General features: G+C 40.6%; 1 protein-coding gene across 1 annotated transcript in view; it reads right to left on the reverse strand.

Annotated features, from left to right (window-relative positions):
- Positions 1-21,187, reverse strand: part of ALKBH5 (alkB homolog 5, RNA demethylase) — a 32,839-nt gene extending 11,652 nt beyond the window's left edge. The window contains exons 1-2 of the mRNA XM_029576551.1: positions 19,721-21,187; positions 732-812 (exon numbers count right to left, since the gene is read on the reverse strand). Of these exons, the coding sequence (XP_029432411.1) occupies positions 732-812; positions 19,721-20,406 (767 nt within the window). The 5' untranslated portion in view covers positions 20,407-21,187. The remainder of the gene's footprint in view (positions 1-731; positions 813-19,720) is intronic.
- Positions 21,188-23,889: the final 2,702 nt, after the last annotated feature.

A 23,889-nucleotide genomic window follows, 5' to 3' on the forward strand; every position in this document is an offset into this window, starting at 1 on the left:
CAGGCTTTAACCTATGTTAGCCTGTGTTTTTCCCTGCATATAAGAGTAACACATATAGGGATATTAAACAATAAAAATCTAACATGAAAAACCATTTTAAAGAGCCAAGTTTTAATCATTCTCTGAAAGGAAAATAAATTCTCTTCCGAACAAGCTTCCCTCAAAATTGAATTCCACAATGTTGGCACAATATAAGAAAAGTCGGCTAGATGTTCCTAAACAAAAAGGATGAATATTTATTCCCCTAACTCTGAAAACTGTTCCACAGAGCATAGCCCATGCACAGTTGACTGGTTCAGCGTAGCAGACTTGAGATTGGTTGTTAAAAATAATCTGTATAAAAAGGTAAAAAGGCTTCATAAAAGTCAAACACCTAAACAGTAAGAATAATACAATCAAAATAATCAGAGCACAAAACACCCAAGAAATTGCAGTGTGAGGTCAAGTTGGGTACAGCAAAGATAAGGAAAGGGAAGGGAAATATTTAGGTTAAACAAAGGGTCTCAAGCAAGGAAAGGCAGGAGGAGCTGGGAATCCTAGGGCGGGGGGTTTTCTTGCTGCACACATGTGAAAAAGCAAGGCACTAGAAGATGAAAGACTCTTAGGTGGCACCAAGCACCACCTAATATCACTAGTCCAATAAATCTTCTGGCCACAAAGAAAAAAAAGAAGTTACAAATGTAAGTCATGTTTGCTTCAGGCTGTCCAAGTGGGTAAGAACGAACACTTACTTTCTCAATATGACAACAGCTCTCCTTTCCTTGATGTCTTGTGGTCGAATGCAGTGGGTAATTTCATCTGCAGCATATCCACTGAGGGAAAATAAAAACATCTTTTGAAAACAGCCCGCTCTTAGCAAGTGGGATTTATAGCATCCTTCATTCAAACAAGCTCAGGAATATTTCTGTACTTTGCAAATATACAGGCAGACCCCAGGAGATGAACTAGTGGCACACTTATTTATTTTACAGGGGGCTCTGTCCTGGGCAGTTTACAGTAGCAAATAAAAACAAGTGGTGCAACAGTTTAGCAACACAAGACAATAAAATATAGCAACAGACAGCATGCAAGAGAAAAAAATAGGAGGGCTCAGCAAAGCTTACAAAACCAACAGTAAGAATTCAACACAGGGAGTAGGCAAACGTTTATGACAGCCAGTTCTGCAGATACATATCCCAGAGGCGGACTGTTACTATTACAGTCTAGCTGCAGTTGTGTGAAAGGAGACACAAGGAGACTTATTTGAGCAAGATCACATGGCCAGTAGCAGAAAGGGAGGGAGGGCTGTGAATGTTTTCCCTGGACTTCTGATTTCTAGCTCAGCGGTAGGTGACACTATCTCCAATTGTACTGCAAAATAATTCCAAAGCTCTACAATAAAACAATGATCTTGTTTTCTTATGTACTGTGCTTGGTCTTGAGATACGCTATTTACTGCTCAGTTAAGGATTAGAAATTATGGGCTAATATACCAATTTACTTTAAAAAAATAAAATAAACCCACACCCATCACAATCCCAACCCCATATCGGCTACAAAGGATGGTGGGGGTAAGGGGAGGGAATAGCCTGCACCAAAAGCAAACATTCACTTGTTTCTAAGTGAATGCAATACATTGTCTAAAGCAGGAGTTTAACAAACATTTTTCAAATCAGAAAAGCAATATCCAAGAGATGCGATGACAAAAGACTGCCCTGCATGTCCATCTATCACTGTGAAACCCTGACCTAGTTAGGAAGGCAAGGTACAGTGGAGAAACCTGGATGATTTGCTGATAGTTTGAGAACTATACTGTCGGGGCAGAACATCCGACAAAGGACAGCAGAATGAGAATGAACTGCTGCAAATCGCAGTCCCATCTGGAACTGTTCTAAAGAAGCATAAATAATGCGAGTCCCTTAATTCTAACAAATCCAAGAGAAAGGAGACAATCCTCTTATTTTTTGTGCAAGTGAAGCACAGAGATTTTGCTCAGCACAGCAAGAAAACACAAATGTAAAATGACTTTCACTGGAAACTCTAATTTTGGGTAAACTTGCAAACACTCGCTAGTACATCTAAAGTTTTAACTTGATATCGAGTTATGGCTTAAAGCCTGAAAGTTAATTTTATCAGATTCACAAATCAGGCCACTGGTATTGGGGTAACTTTACTTTCCAAGCCAAAACCTTCTATAGTAGTCAGATACAAGCATAAGCTGTGAAAAGGATTATGTACGGCACTTATAAGATAGTGAGTGGCTCAGGTGTTGCTCCATACAAATACAAAGGCGTTTGTGATTAGTATGGTAAACGTGTTTATTTTATTGCAATCCACTGAATGGAAAAATTGCAAAAAACGGAACACACAAAATGTACACACAAGGTTGTATTATATTAACTGGTTCTACTCTGTTGTAACCGTTTGGTGTAGAGCAAGTAGTAAACCTGCAGTTCCAAAGACTAACTTTAGAGGGCAGTGGTCCACTCCTGTTTCTTGGGCTATGAGAAGTTCCATCATGTGGCCATTATACAATCAGGTTCTTACAGCTTCCACTATTTATAGAACAGTCCCATATTTCTCACTTCTCTGCCAGTCAACCACCATTATGCATTTGAATGTTTTTCCTTTAAACACAAAACACATACTGAGGTCCATATGCAGCAAAGTCTGAACTTATCCAGCTAAGTGGCGTCATATGAATATTGGGCTGCATTTTAACGGCCACTACTTAGATAACTAAAGAGTTATCTATCTAAATGCTGGGGACGGGGACACAAGGTATAATGGGTAGAAGATAATTATCCAGCTAACACTGCTGGATAAGTGGCCGCCAAGTTAGCTGGATAAGATTGAACCTGCTCGGTAGCAGGTCTAAGTTTGCTGGATAAATCAGCCACACCACTGAATATACCAGCTAAGTTATGTTTATCCAGCTAACCTTAAAATATCTAACTTACTGATTTCCGAGGATAAACAGAAATTAGAAACAGATAACATGATAGTACAGAGGCTGAATCCATGGCTTTACGATATTCTGGGTGTTCACACAAAATCTCAAGACAATCTGGTGTGTTACATGTATGAAGACAGCTAAAATCCAATGTCTACTAGAGGTTCTCCAACTAAGAGGGTAGGTTAATCTAGAAACTCGATGTTCAGAATTGCAGGCCAACCCAAAGAAACTAGGGCAGAATTTAATGCACTTTAGGACAATTTTTAAGGCATACTTTTTTTCACTGGAAATTCCTCTGTGAACTGCCTAGAGCTTTGGTGGCTGGCTCTCACTTGGCAGTCTCTTAGAGGTAAAAATAAACTCTATTTTACTTCTGTTCCATAGTCTTTGCCTGAGCTATTGTATATTGCCCTGCAAGCTATTTTGGTCAATTTTACTGTAATTATGTTCTGTCACTTCTGGTTTAAGATTGTGTATATATCATTGTTATCCACCAAGATCTGTGGATTGGCGAAATATTTTTTTTTGTAATTAACATTTTTATTGGATCCACTGAATAACAATTACAGTGTCATATTGGGAGATATGCACAGTTCCAACAATCTCCCATACATAAAAATCAGGATACAAAGTCAGCTCAAATAGTGAATGACATTCCACAAAGGTCAACAAGTAATGTCATTCCCCCAATCCCCCCCCCCCCCCTCAAAACAATATTCCTGGAGATCCTAGCCCAAAGTGCCGTGACCACCACAGATCTGTCACAAAGGTGCAATGATAGATAGGAGAGGTCATAAACAATTGTTAAGGGACTAAGTCAGCCAAATAGGAAGATCAGCACCTCCTCACTCCTGGGGCAAGCTCTCATCAGACCCTTTCCATAGCAAATAAAGGTCCCCAGATTGATTCAAACTTCTGCAATGAATGATGTTTAACAGCAGTTACTGTACTCAACTTACACCTAGGGTCCAATCTTGACAGGCCGTCCCCTTCAACGGAGCATTGATTTCCTGCCAACATCTTGCCACTTCGACACACACTGCTATACAAATCTGTTGAATCGGGGTCTGAGAAGATAGCCTCATGCTCATGTCAGGAATATTTAAAAGAACTGTTCCTCCCTGTAGCATAATTTTCTTTTGTAATCCCAGAAATCAACAAAGCTAACTGGTTCCAAAAAGATTGTATAGTGCTATATTCCCACCAAATATGAGAATGAGCCCACTACATCACAGCCTCTCCAACAATTTATATTGGGATATATAGTCTATGTAGTTTTTCAGGAGTATAGTACCACCCGAATATAGTTTCTGTTCTCCAGTAATAAATCTAGCAAATCCTCGATTTCTTCCTTTACAAATTGCACTCTACTTCCAAGAGCTCTCAGCTTAGATCTTTCCCATGCCCAAATATGGGAGGGGTTGTCTTTAAATCTAGAATTCAACAGCACATATAGTTTAGAAATCATTCCTTTTGTTTTGTCTGCCTTAGCACAAATAACTTCAAAAAGAGACTTCCCATGTGATAAGCGAGATACCACCTTAATGGAATATAAATAATTTTAAATGAATGATTAACTTCAATTACCCAAGACTGAAAATTCCTAGTATTATTTACACTGCTCCCATTATCACTTGGAATTTTCCAGACAAACTATTGTCAAGTTTTAAAACTACAAAAATTATGCACACATCTTCACTTAAAAAGTCACCTCAAAATTGTAACTAGGCTACCTTCCTTCTGAATCTCTTGATGCACTGAATACTTCCCGACAAAAGTATTAAAGAAAAAAAAAAAGAATATTTTACTAGTGTATATGTGAGCTGAATGCAATATTTAGGGCCTCATCAAGAAACTGCCAAGTAGGAAAAGGAAGAACAGAGTTCAAAGAGACTTCAGCAATTACCAAATTAAAAGGGTATTCTGATTGAGCACGTTTACACATACAATCCGCATAGGAAAATAAAATGTTAAAATACGCCCCTTAGATTTTTCATATGCTACTCAGACATCAAGAAGATTTGCTAAGCGTTTACCCACAAACAAAATGGGAGAAAACGTTTAGCAAATATGACCCAATATCTGCTTATTTTGATACTGCGGAGTTAATCTGCTATAGCTAAGTAAAAGCAAGCTGCTTCCTTCATAGTTAGATTCTTAGCAGAAGTGTAAAGACAACAGAACAGTTTGAAAAGGCTTCATAAAATTAGCAAAAGCCTAATAAATGGGGAAAAATACACTAATGAAATATTCCCTTTTGAATATGGAAACTTGTTTTTGCAGACTGACACCTAACACGTGCTTATTTTCATCAAAATTCAGGACTATTTGTTTCACAAAATGTAAGTTAAACTAAAATGTTTCTTTCCATGGCCTGTGGGACAGCTTTGGCTCATCAGGCTGCAGGAGAGTCTCCATCAAACAGTGACACTTCTGGGGAGAACTCAGGACAGGCACACCCAGTTCTGAAAGCTGTCATCTGCAGCCTCCTATCAAGGCCGGATTGTGGAAGGAGGAGACAAAGAGAAACGTGGCTAAACTCTTGCATGTGTTTGCAAAGGAAAGCTCGTGCTGCTGTCACTCTCGTCAGAAATACAGGAAATGGCATTTAGCCCAATTAAAAAGCTCTCTTGACTTCAAACAAACAATCTGTTATAATCACTTACAATATGGCTCAAGTTTGTGACAACCCCTCTACTAAAAGGAAAAGAAAATGCTCAGACTCCTACACTTTGGAAGGGCCAGCAGGACTAGGTTAGCGCAGTTACTGATTCCACCTGTCGGTTTCATAACAATTTCAAAATTCATACTACAAGTTTGAAAGCGAGCAGATAAAATGTTTATATAAATATATAAGCTGGAAGGATCAGATTCAAACATCCGGTGCACTCTGCCATAGCCAACATGCTGGGAATAAAGCAATGCAATGGGCTGACTTGGGGTTTTTAGGCGTGTTTCATCAGTGTAAAGCACTTACAGAGTCTGTCCATATGCATGGATTGGAGGAGCTCTCGTATCATGCAGGCCCTACTACATGTGTTAGAAGAGCAGGTGCAAGCAGAACTGGAGTATGAGACACAAAATGTCTATGAAATGCACTGTCCCTGTGTTATACTAGAAGCACTCTTCAACTTGCTATCTTTTTGCTTAGAATAGACTCAACAAGCACTATGTAAAGCTTCAAAAAGGAGAAAAATGGGGGGAAAGTCTGGCTGTAATTCCTACCTTTACTATTCAGTATCTATTCAGAGCCACTCACTACTGTTCTCTCTGCATTTGGTGTATTTGCAAATGATACTCAGCACTATATTACATCAGGAGATAGGCAAGAAGAGCAGTGGCGTGTTAGATGACTGCTAACTTGGGTGATTTCAAGCTGAAATTAAACACCCAGAATACTAGTAACTTGCAGCTGGAGTGCCAGCTGCAAGTTACTAGTATTCCAGCTAGAGACCATGTGAGACCTTTAGGTGTAGAATTGGAATGCCAAGTTGCTGGAGTGGTTAAGTTGGCATTTTATCGCTTGTAGCAGATGAGGCAGGTTCAGCAGTTTTTACTCAGCTGGGCTTTGCAAAGATTTTGCATACCATCCTCGTATTTCAGCTTGACTACTGCAATTCCCTATATTTAGGTTTGCTTGTGCAGAGTAAAAATTGATTACAGTGTTTACAAAATGCTATAGTGGGAAGGCTTAGAGATCACGTCTCCAGTTGTTAAGAACTTGCACTGCTTACCTGTCAGTGGGTATCTTAAGGCTCTAGTCATGGCATTCAAGATTTTGAATGGATAGGCGCGGACTATGTGGCTAGAGGTGTTTCATTCTACGGTCCCAGATAATTGGCCATCAGACAAGTTAGGGCTCGAGTCCATTTAATTTTCTTGAGAAGTGCCATGCATGTGGAATGCTCTACCAAGCAAGTGAGTTGAAGCACTTTAGATAGGTCCTCAAGCCCTGCCTGTTTCCTGAGGGAGAGTAAGCGTGGAGGTGTCAGTATGTTCATGGGGGTTTATATGTAACCTGCTATAAAATGCTGTACTGTAACCTGCTCTGGGCATTTTCAGGAGGATGGCTAAAATACCGAAGTAAATAAAACCAAAAACTTGCTTTCTTTTTTGTTAGAACAGACTCAACGTGTCCTATGTCAAGCTTCAAAAGGAGAAAACTGGTTAGAAGAATTACAGCCAGACTCTCTTCAAGGGAGGTTAATACACAAAAGGTGTAAGAAAATATTATAGTTCCTTGTATTTGGATACAGATTTCAAAGCAACCTCTAAACATCTCTGTGCCAGTGAAATCTGTATACAGAACCAGAGTAAGGCTTCTATCCACACAGATAAGATGCCTTAGTCTACTGGGATCTATAACCTATCAGGGGCAAATACCACATCCAATCTTCTACCTGCATCATGCAAGAGCAGAGTAACCCATGGACTAGCAGCACAAATCTTAGCAGAATTCATATCTGGCTTTGATCCCTGGAGAAAGGAGTTTGGCGTTGTTCTCATTATTACGCTCAGAAATCATGCAATAAAACTATAGCATGGAAAGTCTATTCTCAGGACTGAAATATGAAATGGCAAAGCCAAGTGAGAAACTGGAACAAGATTTGCATGAAATACATGAAACTGCATTCAAGCCTAAGTCTCATGTCAAAAGTAAAATACTGCGCAGCAGTAAATGAAGAGGAAAATATTAAATACTAATGGCTGAATTTACACAGTAATACAATTATCAGGTTGGAAAACATTTTTGCCCATAATATGCAGCTTCCTGCTGACGTGCTGGTCGCTGTATAGATTCTGCTATCTGTACATACTGACTGGGTGACCAGAGAGTTGGATCGGGTAGAGCACTAGTAGTTATAATATGCAGCTTCCTGCTGACGTGCTGGTCACTGTATAGATTCTGCTATCCGTACATACTGACTGGGTGACCAGAGAGTTGGATCGGGTAGAGCTCTAGTTGCCGTGTACTTGCATTTCAGCAAGGCCTTTGACACGGATCTGCATAACTTATACATATAGAGCACCTTTGGTATGGACCTTAAAGTGACTGGGTTAGAAAGTGGTTAGTGGGAGGCAAAAAGGGGAGTGGTAAATTGAGTTCACTGCAGGAGGGGGGGGGCATTACTACTGGTGTGTAGCGGGATCAATCCTTTGACTACAACTTTTGTATTTTTGCCAATACCACCAAAATCTGCAACAGGACAGCCAGGAAGGTGTGGAAAACATGAGGAGAGACCTCGCAAAGCTCAAGGAATGATCTCAGATCTGGCAGCTAAGATTTAATGCTAAAAAATACAGATATGCATTTCAGATGCAAAATTCCAAGGGAGATATAGCATATGGGGTGAAATTCTCCTAAGCACAAAAGAAGAGCAGGATCATATTTGATAATCTTAAGGTGACCAAAAGCCAGAAAGATGCTTGGCTGCATAAGGAGAGGAACAGGCAACAGAAAATATAGAGGTGATATTGCCCCCTGGTGAGACCTCATCTGGAATACGGTATTCAATTTTGAAGATCGCAAAAGGATATAAACTGGCTGGAGTCTAAAACAATCAGTGGTCTTCTATCTAATGCATAGAGAAATGGAAGAGTAGCGGACTACAAATCAGGGTTCAAATCACTGCGCCTCCTTGTGACCTTGGGCTAGTCACTTTACCCTTCGTTGCCTCAGGTACAAACAGATTGTGAGCCCTGAACAATCTGTTCTGAAGCGCTGAAAAGCGGAATAAAGTTCTAAGTTAATAAATATAGGGACATCCTTAAGGATCTACACATCCTGGAGGAAAGGCAAGAGAGGATATATTTTTAAATACCTCCAAGGTTTCCCTGCAGAGGTGGTCATGGGACGAGTATGAAAGGAGGTAATCTAAAGAAATATTTCTTTACAAACAGGCTGATACAGTAAAATGCAATAAGGGGTTTAGCACTGCCAAAACCCCCCTGAAACTAATAGCACTCATCACTTGCAAATACATATTAGCAATTCGCCCCAGATATAGAAAGCAATGTGCGCCCGATCTGCACATTTTATGCTCAGAAATTAAACGCCTGCCCAAGAGCAGTCAGGTTAGGAAAACAGACGCTTGTAAAATTGATCATCCTTTTCCCAAACCCGCTGACAGCTAACTCTCCTGCACGTTCGCTAAGGCGGCGCTAGGGGCACACTATTGTTCCTTTTTAACGCGACACCTCATTTAAATAATGTATCGCACGCTCAGGAGAGGTGGCTGGGCGCATGTTAGGAAAGCAGGCGATCAATACTGAGCGCCCGTTTTCCGCACAGCCTTATTGTATCGGCCTGAGAGAAAGGTAGTGGATGCCTGGAACAGCCTCCACATGGAGGTGGATACCAGAACAGTATCTGAATTCAAGAAAACAAGGGATAAACCTGGGGGATCTGAGTGGTAAAGGCTGTAAAGCTGATTTAGTTAGTGTGGATAGGAAGACTAGATAGACTATATGGTCTTTTGCCGTCACCACATTTCTATGTTTCTATATATTCTGAAGTTTTTACCTGCACATAAAAGTGCATCCATTTTAATTCTTAGAGACATCCTCCGCTGAAGACACCTCACTAATCAAAAGAACACTTCCCCTTATCTGAAACGGAATTCCTCCCAAGACAAAGTCAGGTGGTATATAAACAGAAGTCCAAGAGTCTGACCAGGGTCAGCTAGGCTTCAAACTCCAGTTCTGGATTCACCAACAGATACAATCTATTTATACCCTCAATTCAGTAGAACAGGAGTGGTGGGCAGACCTGGGTCTGCAACATGGATATTCCCAGCAGCTCAAGCAGAATTTTGAATACACTTTAGTTTGCTGACCAAAATGGTTTGGGGTCTGCACTGGAAGACTTATGAGAGGCAGAAAGATCTGAATATATATACACCCTGAAAGAGGGGAGGTAATGGTACAGACCTTAAGATACCAGAATGGTTTTAATGATGCATGTTCCTCAAACCTTTTCCGGAGGAAAGCAAACAGTAGAACTAGGGGTCACGATATGAAACTTCAAGAAGGACAACTTACAACAGTCAAGAAATATTTCTTCACAGAGAGGGTGGTGGATGCCTAGAATGCCCTTCTGGAAGAGGTGGTGAAGACAAAAACAGTAAATGAACTAAAAAAGGCATGGGGTAAACACTTGTGTATCCCTAAAGGCTAGAGTTGAAAATTCAGAAGAAGGATGCAACCAGCACGGAGTGACAGCTACTACCCCTAATAGAAGGCATGGGGATTACTACCCTGAACCAATTAGCTTTCATGACTGATGGAGTTGCAACATTGTTCTCCGCTTTAATAGTGGGGGTGAAAGAGAAATTGGATTCGGATGACAACCAACACTGGGTGCTGACGTTTATGGTCTAGGTTACCAATATGCAGACATTAAGGGAAAAAGCACAGGACTGCTTCTATGGCCAAGTCCAGAAGCAAAGCACGTCAAGCAGCACTGTCTGAATTACCAGGAAAGCTGCTCGCTGTAAAAAAGTGTTGCTAGCACTAATTTTGTTATGGGTTTGATAGGTGCTTGGTTTTGATTCTTAATGTTACTCCCCTTAACAAAGTGTAGGGGTAACCTGCCCAGAATGGCAGTTACTACCATAAGCAGCTTGTTGGGCAGGCTGGATGGATCATTTGGTCTTTTTCTGCAATCACTACTTTGTTACTATATTATCTTTCTGTATGTGCACTGATTCCTAAACGTAATAAATGAGAACCGTACAAAGGTTAAGTTTCTTATAGTTCCCCTTAGTAACCCCTTTTACAAAGGAAAGGTTCCTGGCTCCTCCAATCCCTCAGTAAGGCTAAATATTTCAGTTTTCTGCTGTTAAGTGGGATGGCTGCAGTATTAGCCCATTTAATTACATAGAAAAAAGTGGTCAAATAAGCTGTAGATGATTCCTTTTGTGACTAGCTTTGGAGACAGTCTTCAATTTCACAACACTTAATGCATACCAGCAGATTCAAATTAGACTCAAGCTACTGAAAAATCATTTTCAGTTGAGACTAATGTCCAGACCGCTGCCGTTAACAAACATCCGTATACGGGAATGGAACATCGTCAGGTGCCAAGTTGCCCGGCACCTGCCATATAGAGCTGCTAGAGCTTGGGAAAAGGAGAGGGGAGCTAACTCCCAAAAAGCAAAGCAGAAAAAAAAAAAAAAAAAAAAGTGACAATAAACTGTGTCCCGTCACCCATGTTTTCTAAAGTTTTCCAGCCCTGTCTATTAAATGATAGTCGAAGCTCCAGTTTCCCCAATCCTGATTTTTGTTTAATTTTAGCTCAGGGGTTTTTTTTAGATTTTTACAAGTTACTTTTATTTGTTTTTATTCTTTTTTTGCATTTACAGTGTCTTATAGCATACTGTATATTTAATTTCCAAGAAAACTGAATATTCAAGAAAAGGAGACCCAGAGAGGGACCTGGTATATTTATAATTTAATTATCCACATCACTGCTCTCCAACCCAAATTACAATAAAAACCAGTCACAACTTTATATAACCATATTACATAAAACAAAGGTTTCTGCCTTTAAAACTAACCTCTAGAATCCCTCCCCTGACAAGCAATGCTCAGAGACCCCAAACTTCATTGTTCACCTCCCACCAGAGTGCCATGAAGCAGACAGTAACATGCAAACGGAAGGAGAAAGCATGGAAAGAAATATTCTCTATGCAGCAGCCAAAGAGCTGGTAAGAGGCAACTTTTAAACAAATTCAGAAAGAAAAGGGTACAACACCCTACAAGACAATGCTGGCACAAGACCCTGCAGTTACTCACATGGGAAAAGCATTAATGCTCTATTAACATGTAAATTATCCAAAAGAGAAAATGTGAAAAGGGATAGTACAATGGTGAAAAAGGTCAAGTGGTAGACAAAAATAAACCTCCATAAACACAAGAAAATAGCAGAGAAAAACCAAGATGTGACACTCTTCAGGAGTCCAATTTTCGGGGGTCACACCATTCCAGATCACGATACTTAGAAGGAAACTTCAAACTACCTACAAAATGTAAAACATTTGAAATCAGAACAAGCTCTTTAAATACACAGAAGGGGAATTGGACACTAGTTTCCTGGTGCATTTACCAGTCTCCTTCACCTTTCTGTTATCACATTTGCAATTGCCAATACTCTATGTGATTTGTAATACATAAATGCAGACTGACTGGTCGGAAGTCGGGTCTGTCGGAGAACTAAACCAATGAGAATCTTTAGAATATAGAATGGGTGTCGCTTTATTCAAAAAGACCAATGAATAAGGGAGAAAAGTAATGAAGTGACTGGACACAATTCAAGTATCATGGAATAAATTAGAAACACCAGCTGTAGTTTAATGTTGCCTGCATAATTCTAAGGATCATACGAAGCCATTTGGAAGCAAGAATAGTAAGTGGTATTTTGAAAAATAAAGAGTTGAAGAAACTGGATTATACTGAATTTTAAGATGCAATTGCTTTTCAGAAGCAACCTGAATGGAGCGATATTGATTATAGTTACGTGCCCTGACACAGCTACCGTAAAATGTTGTCAATATCGGTGTCTGAATGAAAACGGAGGCAGAGATTCAGCAACTTGAGAAGAACCCGTCACACAAAAATAAGTACATTGACCACATTGTGAAGTAAAGCAAAAGCCTAAGCATTTCTATTTATGTACTGCTCCATAGAATTCACTCATGGTAAAAACTGAAGCAAATTGAATTGCATATATTGGGCAAAACTCTGCTCTCTGTTTATGAAATATAATTGAAAAAAAGAAAAGAAAGAATCGTTAACAGTTTTTTGTTTGTTTTTTGTTTTTTTAGACTGGTGACTGCATCTACTGGGTTAAGATTCAGCTTTTAGCATTTTCTTCCACTGCCAAGGTCTTTTCCTCTTATTAAAAAAAAAAAAAAGTTTTGTTAATTGCTAAAACAAAATGCAGAAGGAACATTATTGCACTAGTTATTCGTTGGAGCATGCACCCACAACTAACCTGTATATTTATTTATTTATTTAGCATTCTTATATACCGACGTTCTTGATACAAATATCAAATCAGGTCGGTTTACATAAAACAAAACAATCGCAATATTCAATATTGAACAATATTCAAGCAATGTCATCCTTATCTCATTCCACAGTGACCCAATGGAGAAAGGATAAGTATTTTATTTTTGAATTCTTTTAAAATCGCTAATTCAGATACCAGACCTGGCCAGAACGGTGTACATCATTAAAGCATTTTAGCAAGTGGTCGAATACAGACAATGAAAGTATCATAACAGTCACTTCTATCAAAGATGCAAATAGTCAAGCTTCTGCCTTTTAGAAAAATCTGAGTACCGGTAATTAGATTCTAATCTCATATCTGGGGGAAAGACAAACATCCTTCCCTGTTGACCATTTTACATATCCACTGTGTTGATGGTACCTGACAAAAGGCCTCATTCTCTGAACGTGAGTTATGAGTAGGAACTTAACTTTTGGTGCTATCCTGTAAATATTTTGCTCCACCCCCTTAAAGAAAGCTCAACTGTATTAATTGATCTTATAAAAAAGGTCTCACCTACCACTTGTTAGTTGACTGGTATTTCTAGGTAACTTTAGTTTCCTTAAGATCACCACAGTAAAGCAATGACAAACAGAACACTGTATTTAAGCGTGGCACGACACATTTCTGCCTTAAACAAAAAAGAATGCCAAACAATTTATCGCTATACTGGTAAAAAGTAAGTTACTACCGAGTCACAGGCCCAAACTTAAGTCTTTCCTAAGCTGATACACTACATGCCCACTATTTTGCCCACTTGCATATCATGCAAACACTACTTTAAAAATATCCAACCAGTTAATCCACTGTTCTGGGCAGATTTGATCAGGTTATAAATAGCCAAAAGGACAAACTCGTGGGTTCCAATTTTTTTGCCAAGAGCTGTGGGTGCAGAGATGTTAGAAATTCTACATAATTATAATTTCAACAGAAAATGTATGTTTTATGGTACAGATACATGACAATAAAGAAGTGGATTATTTCTACTGAAATTAGCTATCAGAAAGATTCATGACTTTTCCCTTCATACTTCTGCCAGCCCTAATATCCAAGTCGAATCCAGAGTTGAAAAATGAGAAAAGCTGCAGAGCTGAGGTCAACTGATGATAGATTCATGACCAAAGGGAAGGAGCATAAACTTCACCAAACAAGAGACCAAGACATTAACCTAGCCATGTTTTTCTGTACCCACCCATGCCAGTACTTATCCAGACCTAAGCAGGCATTATCTGGATGGTGCAGGAAACAGACAATACTAAGAACATAAGACGTTGCCTCACAGGGCTCATCAAGCCCAGCATCCTGTTTCCAAACAGTGGCCAATCCGGGTTACAAGTACCCAGCAAATACACAAACATTAAATAGATCCCATGCTACTAATGCCAGTTTTAGCAGTGGCAAGTCCCTAAGTCTACTTAATTAATAGCAATTTAAGGACTTCTCCTCCAGGAACTTATCCAAACTTTATTTTAAGCCTAACTATACTAATTGCCCTAACCACAGAAGGATCCAGCAGAAGATAGGATAAAGCATAAAGCATAAGCATTGGCAAGTTAATTGTAAGACATTGATAAGACAGGCTAAGAGAATTTCAAAAGAAGTTGGCCAGAGGCAAAAACTCACAATAAAAATATTTTAAAATATATCGGAAGCAGAAAGCCTGTAAGGGAATCTGTTGGACCATTGGATGATCAAGGGTTTCAAGGGGCACTTAGAGAAGATAAGGCCATCACAGAAAGATTAAACAAACAATTGCTTTGCTTCGGTATTTACTGAAGTGCATGTTGGAGAGAGAACCGTTGCAAAGAAAGTTTTCATTGGTGATGATTCAGTTCAACTGAACCAAATCACTGAATTTGGAAGATGTGGTAGGCCTGATTGACAAACTGAAGAGTAGTAAGTCACCTGGACCAGATGGCATACACCCCAGGGTTCTGAAAGAATTTAAAAAAATGAAATTTTCAGACCTATTTCAATTAATTTGTAACCTATCATTAAAATCATCCAGTGCACCTGAAGACTGGAAGATGGCCAATGTAACCCCTATATTTAAAAAGGGCTCCGGGGTGATCTGGGAAACTAGACCGGTGAACCTCACTTCAGTGCTGGGAAAAAATCATGGAAACAAAGAATAAAATCATAAAACATTTAGATAGAAATGGTTTGATGGGATCCAGCCAACATGGATTTACCCAAGGGAAGTCTTGTCTCACAAATCTACTTTTTTTGAAGGGGTGAATAAACATGGACAAAGGTGAACCAGTAGTTATGATGTATTTGGATTTTCAGAAGGTGTTCGACAAAGGACCGCATGAGAGACTTCTAAGAAAACTAAAAAGTAATGGGATAGGATTGCAAGTTGGTTAAAAGACAGGAAAGAGTAGGATTAAATGGTATGTTTTCACACTGGAAAAAGGTAAACAGTGGAGTGCCTCAGGGACCTGTACTTGGACCAGTGCTTTTTAATATATTTATAAAATGATCTGGAAATGGTACAAGTGAGGTGATCAAATTTGCAGCCGATACTAAATTATACAGAATAGTTAAACCTCAAGCGGATTGTGATGAATTGCAGGAGGACCTTGTGAGACCGGAAGATTGGGCTTTCAAATGGCAGATGAAACTTAACATGGACAAGTGCAAAGTGATGCATATAGGGAAAAATATGCCTTTGCTATAGTTACACAATGTTAGGTTCTATCTTAGGAGTTACCACCCAGGAAAGATCTAGGCTTCATAGTGAATAATACATTAAAATTGTTGGCTCAGTGTGCTGTGACGATCAAAAAAGCAAACGGAATGTTAGGAATTATTAGGAAGGGAATGGCAAAACAGAGGATGTCATAATCCCTCTGTATCCCTCCAGGGTGAGACCGCACCTTGAATACTGTGTACAATTCTGGTCACCGCATCTCAAAAAAGATATAGCTGCACTGGAGAAAGTGCAGAGAAGGGCGACCAAAATGATAAGGGGCATGGAATGGCTGCCCTATGAGGAAAGGCTAAAGAAATTAGGGCTGTTCAGTTTGGAGAAGAAACCACTGAGGGGGGATATGATAGCCTACAAAATCATGAAAGGACTTGAACAAGTTAGTGTAAATCAGTTATTTACTCTCTCAGATAATAGAAAGACTAGAGGGCACTCCATGAAGTTAGCAAGTAGCTCATTTAAAACAAATCAAAGAAAATTCTTTCATTCAACACATAGTTAAACTTTGGAATTCATTGCCAGAGGATATGGTTTCAGTAGTTAGTGTAACTGGGTTTGAAAAAAGGTTTGGATAAGTTCCTAGAGGAAAAAAACGAAACTATTATGGTAATTAATAAGCAGTAGTAACATGATTTATCTAATGTTTAGGTACTTGCCAGGTACTTGTGACTTGGATTGGCCACAGTTGGAAACAGAATACTGGGCTTGATGGACCCTTGGTCTGACCTAGTATGGCATATCTTATCCTACAGCAACAAATTCCAGAGCTTAATTATACGTTGCATGAAAAATAATTTTCTACAGTCTATTTTAAATGCGCTACTTGCTAACTTCATGGAGTGCCCTTAGTCCTATTATCTGAAAGAGTAAATAACTGATTCACATTTACCCATTCTAGTTCTCTCATGATTTAAAGACCTCTTAAACATATTCCCCCCTCAGCCATCTCTTCTCCAAGCTGAAGAACTCTAACCTCTTTAGCCTTTCCTCATAGGAAAGCCATTCCATCATTTTGGTCGCCCCTCTCTGTACCTTCTCCAGTGCATCTGTCTTTTTTGAGATACGGCGACCAGAACTGAACACTGTATTCATGATGCGGTCTCACCATAGAGTGATAGAGGCATTATGACATTCTCCATTTTATTCATCATTCTCTTCCTAATAATCTGTATCATTGTTTGTTTTGACTGCCGCAGCAGTATATTGTCCACTATGACACCTAGATCTTTTTCCTGGGTGGTAACTTCAGCATGGGTTATTTTTTTCTCTATATGCATCACTTTGCACTTGTTCATATTAAATTTCATTTGCCATTTGGATGCCCTATCTTCCAGTCTCGCAAGGTCTTCCTGCAATTTAACTACTCTGAATAATTCTGTCTCATCGCTCTTCATAGCCCTTTCCAGATCATTTATAAAGCAATGTGATAGAGGAATGATGTCTAGTAACAGCAGAAAAACAAGCTCAGGCCCTATTCTAGATTTCTTCTGCAGTTTCCTTAAGTCTGTGTATCACGTTCAAGTTCAATGATTTACTTTCATTGTGCCCATGTGTAAAGTGTTCCGAATAAGTAAGCAGGCCCAGGTTATTAGACTTTTTCCACATTCTACAAACTTACTCAAGAGAGAAAGCTTGTTTTTCTGAAATGCTACTTTCTTTAGAAAGTTATTAACCTCACTTGATTTCCCATTCACCTTAGAAAAGGCTTCTAACAATGTAAAGATAGAACATATGCTGGGGAGCCAGTCACAGTAACTCCATTTTAGGTACCGTACTCACTTCAGAGGGATTATTTCCTTTTCAACTTACATCCATAACTTTTTACTGCTAGGAAAAGTGTGCGTGCCAGTTTTATGGCATGTATGTTAATTTTATCAGATATAGCAAGCAAAATGACATCCTAACCAGCATCCAAGTCCACATAAATGAGTGTTCTTTCTATGCTGAACTTACACATGTTGAAAAACTGCATGCATATTCCATTTCTAAAAAATACTGCCTCTGACACTCACTGACACAAAACATTCACCAACACACATGCAAACAAATTCAAGTTTTCTTAAATACATATACACAAAGGCACTCAAGTCTTGCCTCTTTCACACACAATCTAAGTCTCTCAAAAAAAAACCAAAACCAAACATTTTGGAAATTTGCACTCAATATAAAGAACGCTTCTGAAGTTTTGTATACTTCATGGACTGCACCTTTCCAGTTTTGTTAAACCTGCAATGTGTGTGCATGCACACATATGCCATACTGGAAATGCGCAGATCTGAAAGAGAATGTTATGAAAGGCAATCTTATATTGTACCTTTTATTCTCTTACATCCATATTTTTTTATGAGTGTAGTTTGTAACCCATCTAGAACTGTGAAATAGGTAGGATGTAAATATTTTAAATAAATACCTACAGGGATTTTCCTAGGAAATGCAGAAGAGGTCCATGTTCCAATGACACACTATGTAAAAGTCTCAATTTTATTTTTTTGTGGTGGGGATGTGGGGCAAGAAATGGAAAGAGCTTTTAGAGGGTTTTTTCTTTGTGCTCTCAAAATCAGAAAGTCATTATCAAATTGATCATTGTAACTAAAAGTATTTTTTGTAAATATCTGTATATTAGAAAAAACCTGCAGAGCTATGTACAATCTTGAATCTCTTTCCAGCTAAACCTTTATAAACTATATTATTCCTTTTAGTCTAGAACCTTCATACTAGCTCAAGTTAAGTAAGGTAACATCTGGTCTATTCTAACTCCACTCAATGTTTACCTCTTACATTTTTTGGCAACTCTGTTTAGTTTGCCACTAAAGAACTGCCACACCAACTTCCAATACTACAGTTCCACTAGTCTGCAAAATACAATATCATAAAATTATATAACAAGACACCCTTTGATTTTTCTTAAGCAATTTCTGCATTAAGAAACAGCACTCCCACACTGGGTGCTGTTTAGTGAGAATATAAATTGCATGAATATTCACGAGATCAGCACCGAGTGGGCAGTCTGAATGTGCCATTTTGGTCTTTTTGCTGTCACATACTATGTTGTTATGTCAAAATACTAAAATACTATATACCAACTATCAAGTACTCTTCGGACTAGCTATTTCCTTCCCCACAAATGTATTCCATGACTAATCAGTATCTAGATGACAAGTTCAGGAAGCAAAGCATTAATCTAGCACTTTAGTTTTTTCTAATCTGCAGGTATGTCCTATTCAAACTTTAAAGCAGCTTTAAAATTTTAAAGAAACAATATATCATAATATTGTCAGATATTGATTTTGGGGAAGAAGCCTTCTGATAAATGTATAAGGTGTCACATTCAAACCAAAATAATTTCTGGCATAAGTATTACTCACCAACAACTCTGACCTTAATACTAGTCCAAGTATGTGATAAATTCCAGGAATGCTATTCAGCAATGGTAAACCCAGAACAATTCAGGATCACTGCAATTTTATATTGAAGATTCCACACACACAACTATGCTGACTTATACACACTTCAATTACTAAAACATCTCCCTGCAAACTTTAAATGTCATTTTTACATATATCTGATAAGAATTATCTTGACTGAAATGCAGCTGTTTTTTCTCCAATCAATGCCAAATAACTAAAACCTTAACCAATTTTTGGATTTAATCATTTTGTATGGCTATTGTAATCTTTGACTCCAGAATACAAACGCCTAGCTGTGACAGTATTTCACTTATTCAGGTTATTAATACATATGGTTTCCAGATACTTTAGGGACTTTGCAAAGCTAAAAGGCTGGGGGTTTGACAAACGATTGGTCAATATGGTAATTTGGTCATCAATATTTGTCCAAGATGTTTGGTACAGCTGTTAAATATTATATTACACTGTATTTTATATTATGTTACACTTACTGCGCAGATTAAAAAAAAACCTGTGGCTCAAGCTGCTTGTATCCTTGACTGTTTGCCAGACAGCCACAAGAAAGCTCTATATCCCTGCTGAACAAGCTCTGGCTGACCAGGATGCCGCTAATTTACCTGAGCACTGTGACACTCCCTCTCCGCACAGGAAGGAAAACCACGGGTTCAGAAACCCTGATGGGCTTGAACTGGAACTTGCATCCAAAGCAGAGGGCAGAGTCACTGAAGAAAGACACAGATACTATGGGTCTCTCAAAGATGTGAATAGGATCCACGTGAGAAACAATGCAGCCCCCGGGCTGATAATCATTAATAACTGCACTATTCACAAAACCCTCTGGAATGACCCGGTGGTGCACTAGCTTCTTGATGACCAGTTCATGAACCCACTCTGGGATGTCATCCACATCTCCCTTCGGATATAACCTCTCCTGCCCGGGCCCACGTTTCTGCAACTGGGACCCATAAGTGTAGCCTTCCCCAAAGAAGTACTTGTTCCTTAAAGGCGCCCTGTCCACCGTGTGCTCCCTGTACAGCCCCTTCTCGGCTCGGGACACCACCTCGTCGATCTTGCCCTCGATTTTCGCACACTCGTCGGAGCTGAAGAGCTTGATCTGCCGGATGCCGTTCTTGACTTTGCGAGCCTCTTCGTCCTTCTGCTCCTCGTAGTCGCTGTACTCCTCGTCCGAGTGCTTCCGCTTGCGCTCCAAGCCGTAGTCCGGCTCCCTACTCTTGTGGTTTTCTCGGTAGGGCATCATCGACTTCAGCTTCTCCCTCAGGTCCGTGTAGCCGGTCGCGGCCATCCTGGCTTTCCCGCCACTGCGCCGCGTCCCCTTGCCTTCCTGGGTCACCGGCGAGCTCAGCCGCGGGCGGTTTTAAAGCGGGGAGGGCCGCTACTGCTCATGGCACGCACGCTCCGGACCATCCCCGCCGACGGGAAAAAAAACCAAAAAAGGCAGGCGGTCGGGCCGGTCTGGGGTAGCGGACCGTCGGGCTGTGGAGGCCGGAGTCGGTTACCGCCTTCCAGGAGCCCTCTAGACTCTCCCAAAATGTTAGCTCATGAGGCCCGAGCGTGTGAGGGAGTAGCCGCCACAGAGTTCTCATAGAGCTCTAGGGCGTGAGGTGCCCGGAGCAGGAGGCCGCCATACTCCCACCGAGCCGCCGCCTCTTCCCCCCGACCGGCACGCAAAGCTCTTCTTAGGTTAATACGTCACCGCCGAGGAGACACTAGGAAACGCTGGAAATCTCTGCTGGAGCGCGCAGCGGCCCGTCCTGCGCCTGCGCCGCCGACGGCCCGAGGTCCCCCGCTCTCCGGCGCACGCGCACTTAGCCCCTCCCCGCCTCGCGCTCACCGTCCATGGCAACCTGCTACAATCGGCCGCCGCCGTCCGAACAGGCCGCCTTCTCTCATGCGAGACTACAGGGCGCGGATCCGCCGGCGCTTGGTTACCCCGAGCTGGGGATGTCACCACTCGCTTATCACTGGTTACCGCATCGCCGTTCGCAGGCCCTAAGCCCAACCCACACAAGCGATGGACCTGCGCACCCTAACCTTCTTGTAAACAGAGTCCCCGGGTTGTATTTGTAGATTGATTGGTTCAATTCACTGTCAAAAAGCCAGGCACAATTCTAAGCACCGTCCTTTGTAATTGGAGGGTATATGACGGTTGCTCCGCAATATGCAAATACACAATGAGATTAGCAAGATAGGTTGAAAATCACGCAAGCGAGGGCTTTACGGATCTATAGGAGCCAGGAGAAATGCCTGCTAATACTTTTATCATTAAATGGGTAAGATCAGATCACGTGCAGGATGTTCGTTATATATTAAATGTCAGTTTGCGATAAAAATTGAGAAGCATGTTAATGTAAAAGTAGCGCAGGCAGTAATCGAGACACCAATCGTTTGGGCACGGTGAAGAGCCAGAAACACCAAATACGTGACTGAAAGAACGTTTCGTGCTGCGAGGACCGAAGGCGAGCCACGTCACAATCAGCTGCCCACCCACATTAACTCTTCCCGTTCAGTGTTACTCCGTGCAACCCTTCCCACACGTTCACTCAGGTTTAGATAACTTTATTGACATAGCAAATTTACACGTGCTATCAAAGAAAGATTGAAATAAAAGGGTAGAAAAGAGAAGAAAACAATTACAAGCTGTTAAGTAAAGGTACAGGCTATGGAACACGCCTCGGATTTTGGTGCTGCTCTCGAATTAATTCTCTCTCCCCACATTCGGTATTCTCATTCCTGCTCCATGGATTAACTCTCCCTGGGCTGTCACACGATGAGCTTCCCGGCTATTCTTGCTAACTGGCTCCATGTTTTAAAGTAACGAGTAAATCCAGTCCCGCTTTTACCCTAGGCTTGCATGCATGAATTCATGCATATCTATAATAGATGCAAAGTAAGCAGGCCTGACCTGCCCCCGCTCCCAGTGCTGCCTCTTGTGCATGTTGTTGGCTGCTGGCATGCTTTTCCCACGGAGAGTCTGGGACAGTTTTTAAAAGAGCCTTTTAAAAGAGCGCTTGGTTACCCCGAGCTGGGGATGTCACCACTCGCTTATCACTGGTATCACATGGTAGGTGTGATTCTAGCTTATCACATGGTAGGTAGGATTGACCCAGCAGTAGCCAAGGTTGTGGGGGTCATGCTCAAGCACCATTAATGAGGATAACCCAGAAATGGCAAAAGTACTGGTAGTTCCAGAGTAGAAGGGAAAAGCTCTGTATCACATGGTAGGTGTGATACCAGCTTATCACATGGTAGGTAGGATTGACCCAGCAGTAGCCAAGGTTGTGGGGGTCATGCTCAAGCACCATTAATGAGGATAACCCAGAAATGGCAAAAGTACTGGTAGTTCCAGAGTAGAAGGGAAAAGCTCTGTCAAGGAATCTAGGACAAGGCCTACTCCTGATGTGGAATTAGTTGGCAAACTTACTCTCCCTGTCCCATCACACTCAAGTTTCCTGCCCCCTTCTCCTGGCAATAATTCTATCACACTCAGCCTCCTTTCTCTCTGCCCTATCAGTTGCAGCACCTGCCGCCTTTCCTCCTCACATTAACACTTCTTATCCCAGGCCATCGCAGCCAGTCTCTCCCCCAGCATGCATACACATCAACATTCCCTATCCTATCAAACTCATTTTTCTGCCCCTTCCCCCACAGACAATTATAACCTCATTTTAGATCTGGCCTAAAGGTGAGAGGCTCACACTCAGTACCAGAGCTGAGTCCCTGACTAAATCTCCCAAAATTGCAGTGTAGGTTCTCCATTGGAGGGAAAGATAAACCGCCAAGGTCCAACACTTTCATTATGCTCTTATCTTCTAAGAGCCAATAATCAGGACTCTGTGATGGTATTTCAACATCAACTTGCCTAAATATTAATTCAGCAATAGTGTGACACTGTGCAGTTTTCTCTTGGCATCATCCAAACTGAAAATTAGTGTATCTGCATTTTCTTGATCTGCCCCTTCTGTTCTTTTGTTGGAGTTTGAAGCTGCCCTGGGCAAATTCTTATCCTATAAGAATTGCCCTAGATACCTGGAATCCACTGCTCGACCTTGACTTTCCAATTCTCTCTTATTTATTTATTTATTTGCATTTCTTATATACCGGCATTTGCGATGGGAGTCGCATCATGCCGGTTTACAATTAACAGGGTGTGACAAAAGAAGAAATACTTAGAACATTAACATGTGATAGAAGAGGAAATAGCAGTTACAATAAAACAGGGACATAATGCAACTTGGAATGTAAAGAAAGCGATAGAGAAAATTAACAATGAGGTAAAAGAAACAACAATGTAATAAACCTGCCAATTTAAAAGAGAAAGAGTATTATGGAGTTGTCGAATTTGTTGATTTAACAAAAATGTTAAATCAACATTTTTTAAATCATTTTTTAAATCAACAACTCTTCTCTTTGTTGTAATTTATGGACACCTTTGTTGACTCTGTGAGTCTGCTTCTCTCTCCACCCAAGTATGGCACCAGATGGGTAACCACATGTTCGCCCAGTGTTCACTGGGTTGGCCATAGTGTCTTTTGAAGTGAGACTAAAAATAACCAAACCCCCCCCCCCTCTAAAATACTACCAGGGTCTTTCTCACATGCAGTAAGACCCTAGAGCAGTGTTTCGCAACCAATGTGTCTTCAGACTTGATCAGGTGTGCCAAGGAAATGTCTCCACTGCCTGACGCGCAGATGCTCTCAGCACCTTACAGCAATAAGAGACACCAGTGATGGCTCTTAAAACGTGTAGGAGCTCCTTTCTCAGAACC

The sequence above is a fragment of the Rhinatrema bivittatum genome, chromosome 14, assembly GCF_901001135.1.
Source record: "Rhinatrema bivittatum chromosome 14, aRhiBiv1.1, whole genome shotgun sequence".
In the NCBI taxonomy this organism is placed as follows: domain Eukaryota; kingdom Metazoa; phylum Chordata; class Amphibia; order Gymnophiona; family Rhinatrematidae; genus Rhinatrema; species Rhinatrema bivittatum.